This window comes from Penaeus vannamei, chromosome 23 (genome assembly GCF_042767895.1).
Source record: "Penaeus vannamei isolate JL-2024 chromosome 23, ASM4276789v1, whole genome shotgun sequence".
NCBI lineage: Eukaryota > Metazoa > Arthropoda > Malacostraca > Decapoda > Penaeidae > Penaeus > Penaeus vannamei.
The window spans coordinates 10569095-10579094 of NC_091571.1; the positions used below are offsets into that span (position 1 = coordinate 10569095).

The window sequence follows — 10000 nt, forward strand, 5'->3', positions numbered from 1 at the left end:
AGAAAGTGAAGGAACAGAAGTTGCAAGTGTAAATTATTGCAAGGACGTTCTTTTATGGTCAACAATTATAATTTATAGTATGTAAGTTATGTAATGAATGTGATACATTTGAAAATACTTCTAGGTATGAAAAATATATTATGTGTATACAGTTTGTTTGCTGTTTACAAATTCAAGACAAGACTTGTTTGTTAATATTAGGCCACAGATGTAGATAATAGATCAACTTAATTACATTATCTTTCCTTCATATTTTCTCATTTTTCTAAAATTGGTCAATTATATATTTGTTTTAAGATAGTTTCTGATAGTACTCTTTTTTATCAATTATTTGGTTGAATAACTAAAACTTTAATATGATTTTATTGACATTACATTTACAGGACATTACTTACATAAAAGATTTATATACAGTGAGTGAAGTCTGCTATAAAGGAGAGACAAGCTTTGATGGTCTTCAGTTTTATTGAGATAACTATCATTTAATTCTCAACACATACAAAACTCAAAGAAGAATGCTATACCTTGTAATGAAGACCTTGTAACATGTAAAATTTTGCCAAATGAAGCATCAAAAAGCTTTTTGAACACATTCAGAGACAGAACATAATTGCAGCCAATTTGAAGTACACAACAAAAAGCTACTTTGCAATGATGACATCATCATGAGAGACAGAAGCTGAAAGGAACATTGTTACTACCCTACAATTCCACATGCTTCATCAAACTTGAATACACATCTTACCGGATCTCCACCTCTCTTCATTGGGCCAACAAATAAATGAAAACAATAATGAGATCCACAACACCAAGTGTAACTCCAGCTGACAAGTACCAAGTAAACCATCAGCAACACCTATTATTTTTTCTGTAATATCTATAACCTAATTGTACTATTCCAATAGTTGCAGATATAGGATTACAAAAGATAAAAGAATATATCATAGTTTTTTTTACTAATAAAACTTGAAAGTCCATGAAAAATATCACACTTGACAGTCATTCTAATGTATAATCGGACACACAGACATTCAGAGATGTAGACACACATAATCTAGAAACATATACTTGCATTGTGACTTTGTCAATTCCTTTCAAATCTATACTAGATAAACAATCATTGGATATAAAATTACAAGCAATCAAACCCTGTACACTATCTATATGCACTAAAGATTGAAGATGATCTCAAATTAGAAATGCAACAATCATACATTCCAGGACCTACAGCCAATTTGAATACCAATATGAGGATTATATAGATTTAGTTTCCCATTTTTCTTTTTTCTTCACATTTTATCATCAGTAAAAAATGCACCTCAACACTGTCTTATCTGGAATCATTTTCATATACATAAAAGTGAAAATACAAAATGCCAATGCCCTAGTGCTAACCCCATCATAGCTTATCCACAAAGGAATTTCTCCTGCAGAGTACTAATTTCTCACCTTTTTAACTTTCTTGGTTCCCGCGCTGCTCTTTTTGTTGGCTGCTTCTTCACTCTCACGCTCCTCTCGTTCTACTTCATCAAGCTGTGGGTGAGATACAATCATAAACCTATTGGATGTGGATGGTATGATTACATGCCATGTCAGCTGTAATTTTAGTTAATCAATTTATTTACATTTACTTATACATAGATGGTTTCACAAGTGCTCAGTTACCAAGGAGTCAATTACTAGTCCTAAGTATCTCCCCTGTTTCCACATTTCCTCAATTTCCTTGCTATCAGTATCTTTGTAACATTATAATAACCATAATGCTAATAATAGTAATTACCTCAATAAGAATAGCATTAGAAAAAATTTAACAAAAAATCCCAGCAAATTCAAGGAATGGGCAAATCAGGCTTTGTCATTAGAGATTATCTTAAGACTCCTTGGTGGCGACTTATGGAGTCACCTATGTATAACGGAATTCACAGAAGACTACAGTAGACAGTACATAACCCAACAACCATTGGGTTAAGCACAATTTCTGATTATCATATCTAAAAAATTTTTTTTGCATATGTCGGAACTTAATACCAATAAACATTAGCTGCTGCTATGAGTGCTCTACTTATTCTATTGAATATCACCAGGTACTAAAACACTACCTTATTGAGGAACTCATCAAGATCATTCAACCACAGGTTATCTGGGGTCTTCTTCTTAAGCTCTTCTAATTCCTGATTCTTTTCATCTCGTTTTTTAAGAAGCTCATCCTTCCTTTCCTTGGTAAGGCTCCACATGGCCATACCCAGCAAATAGTCATAGTCAGGGCCCTTCAAGTCCACTTCTTCACGATCAGACTCTGACTGCATCTCCTCCTCCTCCTACAAGAGTTATGATAAAAAAACTGTAGAACCATATCTCTAACTTTATATCAACAAGTCTACACTGATCTGCTTATTTACTCATTCAATATTTTCCCAAATAAATTCCAGTGACAGTGATACAGCATAAACAATATAACAACAGAAAATAGTATCAAAGCTAAGTATTACAGATGGTAAATAAAAACACAAGTAATAAATAATACATAATGACAACTAAATGCATAAAACACAAAACTGAAACATGTTGACATACCAGAGCAGCTTCTCTATCTTGCACTCTCTTCCATGCCTTGACAGGATCAGAATCAAAGCCCTTGCGTTGGAGTTCAGCAATCATATCCTTTTTCTTTTTGTTCTCAATCACTAGACGTCCGTCACACTTCTCTAGGATGAACCTTGCCTAAAATAAATAGAAAGAATTTGAGATATCTAACACAAGTAATTTTGGAATAAATAGTAGTGAAGATGATGGCAAATAAGTTCTTGGGTGACCAAACTTGGAAAACAATTCCCAACCACTTTCTTAGAACCTGGGACTTTGCCTTTGTTCCTCAAGTTTCCACTACAGCAAGACAAAAAAATAAAAATACTAACCTGGTTGGACAGCTTGGATGCTTCAGCTTGAATCATGCCCACCAAATACTGCTTTCTCTTGCTGTAATACTTGAGACGCAGATCAAAGAACTCACGGAGAATCTCCTCTACTGCCTCAAATTTCCGTAGGACACCATTGTGGTCAAACAACACCTTTCAAAAGAAACATATCAATTAATGCTTGACAAAATTCCATTTCCTAATTTCTGTCCACCTGGTCAAAAGTTAACTGAATAATCACAGCATATTTCATAATCAAATTGACAATACCTGTAATAAATTACATAATTTAATCAAATGCACTCTAGATCTTACTCAGAAAGTTCTCTAAAAGCAAGCTCATGAGATTCATATATCACCCTTTGTAGCCAAAATTTGCTGTCATTAAGTAATATTGTTCATTTTGAATTACTAATGATCATCACATGATAACAAAACTTCTGTCAATATGTGAAATAAAATTAATATATAATCCACCATTTCATACGAATCAGAATTTGACAAGGGTGGTAATTATATTCATCATGACAATGGATAATAACAATAGATAAACAATGGTTGTAACACCAGATATAGAACAATCCTATTTGCAAATGACCATGAACAGAACAAATACATTTCCATGAAATTAATCCAGTCCTCACATACCATGGAGTTTGTGGAAAGGGAAGATGTAAGTTTAAAGGTTTTGTGAAGGCCTTCTTCCATGGCCTTGCCCAACTTGGCTTCTGATATGGTCACTGTGAAGCGTACTGTTGTGTCAGTGTGATATTCCTTGTAGTCACTGAAATGAAAAATGGTTAGATAAAACAAATCCTTTTCAAACAAAAAATAAATCTCCATGAAGTCAATCTATAATTTCACATTGCAAGTATATAGTTTTAGACAAAAATAACTTACGTAATCATGGCAGGCGATTTCTCTGTACTTGCAAGCATACCCTCCAGGACAGTTTCCTTATATGCCTGGGTCCAAACTCTAACTGGCAGTTCAGTGATCTCTATTTTGTTGCCACCCAAATTTGCAATTTCTCCATGCACAATACATCTTTGAGAATCAAGCTCTTCAACTGTGCCTCGGAAATCCTTGAACCATGGTACCTAAAATAAAATTTATATCATAAATTATAAAATATTCAAAGAGTAAGAATGCTAAACCACACACGAGATACATGTCTTACAATAACCAAGAAACCAAGTTAATTACCATTCGAGTTGGCTCTTCCCCTCTCAACATTCTTTTGAGATTTTCTACAATTTCTCGAGGATTGTAGTTGTGGATCCTGGTACTCCAACCTGTACCAATACCTTCTGCACCGTTGACCAACACCATGGGAAGGATTGGCATATACCACTCTGGCTCAATACGTTGGTTGTCATCAAAATTGCTCTTTAACAGGGGATCATCATGAGGATGGAATATGTACCTGGCTAGCTTGCTGTGGGTGAAGAATAAATATATCATCCACAATCAGGACACATATTATCAATATAAAATAAATGTCACCATAGACAACAAATCATTACAGAATTGCTTAAAGTCCTCAAAATACTGTTCAGTTGGAGAAAAATATTAATAGTAATAGCACTAGCAATCTTTCATATGATAAAGCAGATCTCTTTAAGCAATAATAAAATACATCATATATAAACAATGTGATACTTTGTAATATTAATTAGTTAATCAATGAAACAATTTAAAGGTGTGTGTATTCAGAAACAAGTAAATGTTTTATGATCAAAATACTGTACCTCAACATTGTGAAGATGTATCGAGGGCTGGCATGATCCTTGCCTCCCTGCAGTCTAGTACCAAACTGACCAATGGGCTGGAGTAAATTGATATTGTTTGACCCAATATAATTCTGAGCCAAGTTAATGATGGTTGACATAAGAGATGCTTCACCGTGGTGGTATGCTGAGTGTTCTGCAACTGAGCCAGCCAACTGAGCTACTTTTACCTCACGTTTGTCATTTCGTTTCAAGCAAGTGAAGAGGACCTGTAAATGAAAATTACTGTTTTATTGTCTTTTAGTTTTTTATATCAATTTTTTTAGAGAAAGAATGAAGAGGAGAGAGGTACAGTGAGAGCAGGGTGATTTTAGCATGTAATTAAACCAGGATAAGGACAAGACAAAATGTATGGACAATATTTAAGACTGAATGCCTGGTAACACAACCCACAAATACATATCTTGCATCCTTTCTAACCATTTTCTTTTGGTTGGATGGAATGCTAAAAAGGGAAGTAATGGTGTGGGATGTGCTGAAGTTCAACTATCATTAGCTAGCATGCCTATTTGATCAAGAACAGGATGCAAAGAAAGCAGAGTAACCTGATTGTGCCCTTCAATCCTCTAAGTGCTGATATGAATGAAAGCAGTAAAAACAGGTTCAAGAAATAGAAAATAAAGCAAAAGTATGAAAAATATGCAAATAAATAATTACAAGTAAACTACTATTAGTACTTTTAAAAATGTTAAAACTTGACTTGTAAATCAACTATCCTATAAGAAAAAGATCTCATTTTGATTACACAAAATCATGAACACATTCAGAATAATCTCAACTTATCAACAAACCTTCCTCTGGCCAGGCTTTAGACCATCAACCAAGCATGGAATGGATCGCTCATTATCAAGGTTGGAGAAGAGGACCAACTCCTTATTGACAAAGTCAGTGTATGAGATAGCTCTGGTGTCACGCTCATACAAATACACCTCCGGTAGACCAAGTTCCTTCCGGCGTTTGCACTCCTCCATCCACCCTGTCAACCACTCCTTACGCTGTTCAATAGCTTTTTTACTGAAAGCCTGCAAAGCAAATTCAAGGAAATGAAAACTTTTTAAATATATCAGAGTATGAAAATTATGGGAATAATCACTGACATCAAAGGAATAGCACCCATAAGGACTATACAAAATCCTCCAACTGCAGAGTTATCTGCTCAAGTGTAAATCAAAACCAGTGGAAACAAAATTACTCCTCTATATGCTTTTGGCTGAGCATTAATTTTTAGGTAAGGAGGTTAAAAAGAGACTTTAATCCTACATATAAGGAGTTATTTCACCAAATATCTGGAAACCTGTTTAGCTTGCACAATTAAGAGCAAGTTCTACTGCAGATGACATGAAGACATCATCCCAGTGACAGGGGTGGTCTATATGACATGATAGGACAACATTCTGTCATGAATGGGTTAACAATACAAAATGACAATTACAATACAAATACAATACTTACCATCTGAATGGAGTGGTCATCTTGTGCCCCACCATAGTTGAAGCGAATTCTGTGCCGCACCATATCATTAAAGTACTCTTTAGCCTCCTTTGAGGTGGAAGTACCCAAACCTATAGGGAAAGAAAATTGTCAAGTACTGACAAAGAACAAGCTTCTTAGAAAGCAATTCCAACTTTACAACACGCTTAACCAAACAGCAGGACATTATGTTCTCTGCTTCTCAAACACCAAGTTCCGTACCTCTAAACCAAAAAATAAATACCTTTGTAGTACTTTATCTTGTAACTAGGCCAGTTATCTTTGTTCTTCTTCCATTCCTCAAATTCAGGTAAAGAGTAGAAGGACAGTTCTTCCTTGCCCTTTGTGGCCTTGACAATAGGAGTAATGAACTCCTCCATGAATGTGTGTCTGAGAAGGGTGGGCCAGTTGTGGTGGATGAAGTTGATCAACAGACCTTTGATGTGAGAACCATCCTGGAGAGAGGGGATTTAATATTTCCATGACTCTCTATTCTCATTCCCTTTATGGAACTGGGTTGATAATGACATCTTTTACTGATTAATAGCAAATATCTACCATCTTCCACCAATAGAGATTTATAGACCTATTTACACTGATTATAACATTCTATAGAGAATAAGTAAACCAGTATCAACGCATCAATAATGTACACTGATTACAAATTTGAATCTAACATTTTCTTAAACTAAAGATTTGCAATAATATAAGTCCCTATGTTTTTACTCTTAGTATCCTCCCACCTGATCCTGATCTGTCATGATCATAAGCTTGCCATAGCGGAGACTCTTCAGATCCTCTGATGAATCATACTTCTTCTTGTACTGTAGTCCCAAGATTTTGATAATGTTGTTAATTTCTGCATTTTCTAAGATTTTACTGTGTGATGCTTCTCGTACATTCAACAATTTACCTGGAAAATAGTTGCAAACTGATAATACACTAGAAATAAGTGAATTTCCATTTGATACTCTAAACCATACCATTCAAAGTCTTTGAAAAATATATGTAACAAAAAATAACAATAATTAGATAAAAACTGAAAATGAACTTAGAAGTAAACCCTGAGCTACCACTATTAAAATAATAGATAAATATAAAAATGTTCAAATATAAAATTTGAAGTGATTCAAACCACTAAAAATCATACATATATATAAACAAAAGTATAGATCATACTAAATACTAAAGTCACCAGACCTCTAAGCGGGAAAACCCCATATCTGTCTCGTCCAACCACACCAAGTCCAGCAACAGCTAAGGCTTTAGCTGAGTCTCCCTCAGTGAGGATGAGGGTGCAGTCAGATGAGAATTTTGTTCCAGCATCATTAGCATCCTCTAGTTTGGGAATACCTGTGAAGACAAAGAATATAATAAAATTCTAGGGTACCATCCACTCAGCAACTTCCTCCTGCATTGACATTAATGTGTGAAAGTTATACAAAATCACAAAGCCCAGAGCCACAGTCACATCCATGGGTGAAGAAGGCTTAACTTCTAATTCTAATATGAACATTTATAAGTAAGCAATATAAAAACAATACAGATTTTTACATCCTAATTCACCTTTCAGTTTGTTTTGCTTCCTGTTGGCACATTTGGACTGTAACTGTGCTTGCTGCTTAAATCTTGCCCATGTCATGACTGCCTCAACAATGCCACATTTCATTACATTGTTTATAAATTTGTCTGACAAACTACATTTGGAGCCAAAGCTTTTGGCTTGGAGAGTCATGTTCTCCTTTGTCTGGGAGTCGAAGGTGGGGTTCACAATCAAACAGTTTACAAAGATCCACATGTGGTTTTTAATCTGAAAGAAAAAATCACTGTTCTTTTAGTTGAACCTGTAAGATGACTTTTGAAGCCGAAAATAAAAGATTCCAGGCGGCTACAAAATTGTCAGAGTGCGAGCCCTGATACAGCGTCACACTGGTAGGACACCCGGCAATGTTTATTTTTATTTTTTCGGGTGTCTCATATGTGGGACACCCGTCATTTGTGGGTTAAAATACAAATATGTAAAATGATGAAAAAAGAAAAAAACAAAAAAACATACAATGGTCTCACTCTCTTTAACAGCATTTATGCTCACCATATTACTTTCACTTTACATCATTTATTCAATTCCAATTATTTGCTTTAATGTACCACCTGGAAAAAAACTAGAAATTCCAAATGAATTACTATACCTGGAATGGTTTAATCTGCACACCACTCTTGTTCTTCTTCTTGAGTGTTTCAGTAAGGTTCTTCACAATCATGTCGGTGACATAGTCAATATGACGTCCTCCCTAAAATAACAACATAAGACATTAGCCTAAACAGTAACAAATGCTTAATACATATTTCTGAATGTTTAATACATTTTTGACTGCACTCAAAATGAATAAAAAGGAAAATATGAATGGTCTGACAACAATATACATACCTTTGTAGTGGCTATGCTATTTACAAAGGACATCTGCTGGAATCCTTTGTCAGAGAGAGCCACAGCCACCTCCCAACGCTCATTAACATTCTCATACACAGGTTTGACTGGATTATCAGCATCATCAACTTTGTCTTTCAGGTACAAATCAACATAATCCTTGAAGTTTTTCACCTATTAGGAGAAGGAATTCAATCCAGAATCAATAAACAGTACAAAATGATAAATAAGTCTAAAATAAAGAAGAATCATAAATTACTGCCACATGTATAAAAATACAGCATAAGAAAAAGGGAAAAACTTGCTCATATTCTTACCGGGACACGTTTGCCATTCAGATACACTTTGACCCCTTTAGTTGATGCTGCAATATCATAAGCTCTCCTGGACATCAGTGAAACAATGTCCTTATCTAAGGACTCCATCTTAAACTTAACAAGATCTGGTGAGAATGTAATCTTTGTGAAGTCCTCACCACCATAGTCTTTGATCTTTGCATCACTTGTCTTGCTCATGTTTGTTCCCCAGGTCTGAAAGATGAAAGTATCATTAATAATAAAAATGATTCTGGAAACTTATCCACAAAAACAAAATAACTTTTATTACCACTTTATATACGCAGTAAACCATATAATCTTACCTGCTTAAAATTCTTCTTGTATTCTTTAGAGGCAGTTTCTACAACAAATTTGTTACTGAAGATGTTGCAAAGCTTGGCACCATAACCATTTCGACCTCCAGTAACCTTCTGTTCATCATCATTATAGTTTGAAGAAGTTAGGAGGTGACCAAAGATCATGGTGGGCACATACATCTTTTCTTCCTTGTGCATGGCTACTGGGATACCCTTTCCATTGTTGTACACTGATATTACATTATTCTCCCTAGAAGATATTAGTAAAAATGATTAATGAGATTCACATAAATAGTAAAAAATACGTGGACTCTACACCCCAAACTGAAAATAAATAAACAAATGTAAAAACTTTTGTGGTCCATGACTAATTCACACCAAATATAAACATTTTATTGAAGAAAAATGATGTCTTCTTTTATTCATACTTACGGGTCAATCTCCACCTTGATAGTGTCCATCCCAGGATCTCTCTGCTTGTTGTCAGCAGCATTGACTAAGATTTCATCATAAATCTTATACAGACCTGGGACGAACGAAATCTCTTTTTGCACAATCCTGTCCGTCTCAGGGTCAAAAATCCACATTTGTTCTGTTGTATATTCCACAGACCCTGAAAGATAAAATTTTATGAACTTAGCTATCCTTATATCAAAGTACAACCAACTAAGGATTTATCAAATTTATGCAAAACAAACAAAAAAATCAAGCAGATAAAAATTCAATGTCTTTCATAGGGATTCCTTACACAGATCATTCATAT

At 34.7% G+C, this 10000-nt stretch overlaps 1 protein-coding gene across 2 annotated transcripts in view; it reads right to left on the reverse strand.

Moving 5' to 3' along the window:
* Positions 1–412: 412 nt before the first annotated feature.
* The window catches only part of Top2 (topoisomerase 2), a 19155-nt gene continuing 9567 nt past the window's right edge, over positions 413–10000 (reverse strand). For both annotated transcript variants that reach the window (XM_070137651.1, XM_070137652.1), the window contains exons 3-21: positions 9670–9850; positions 9244–9487; positions 8921–9133; positions 8604–8777; positions 8365–8466; positions 7742–7985; positions 7376–7528; positions 6919–7088; positions 6420–6630; positions 6158–6267; positions 5497–5727; positions 4667–4914; positions 4122–4353; positions 3816–4015; positions 3564–3699; positions 2916–3068; positions 2575–2721; positions 2100–2318; positions 413–1533 (exon numbers count right to left, since the gene is read on the reverse strand). In XM_070137651.1, the coding sequence (XP_069993752.1) occupies positions 1438–1533; positions 2100–2318; positions 2575–2721; positions 2916–3068; positions 3564–3699; positions 3816–4015; positions 4122–4353; positions 4667–4914; positions 5497–5727; positions 6158–6267; positions 6420–6630; positions 6919–7088; positions 7376–7528; positions 7742–7985; positions 8365–8466; positions 8604–8777; positions 8921–9133; positions 9244–9487; positions 9670–9850 (3464 nt within the window). In that variant the 3' untranslated portion in view covers positions 413–1437. The remainder of the gene's footprint in view (positions 1534–2099; positions 2319–2574; positions 2722–2915; positions 3069–3563; positions 3700–3815; positions 4016–4121; positions 4354–4666; positions 4915–5496; positions 5728–6157; positions 6268–6419; positions 6631–6918; positions 7089–7375; positions 7529–7741; positions 7986–8364; positions 8467–8603; positions 8778–8920; positions 9134–9243; positions 9488–9669; positions 9851–10000) is intronic.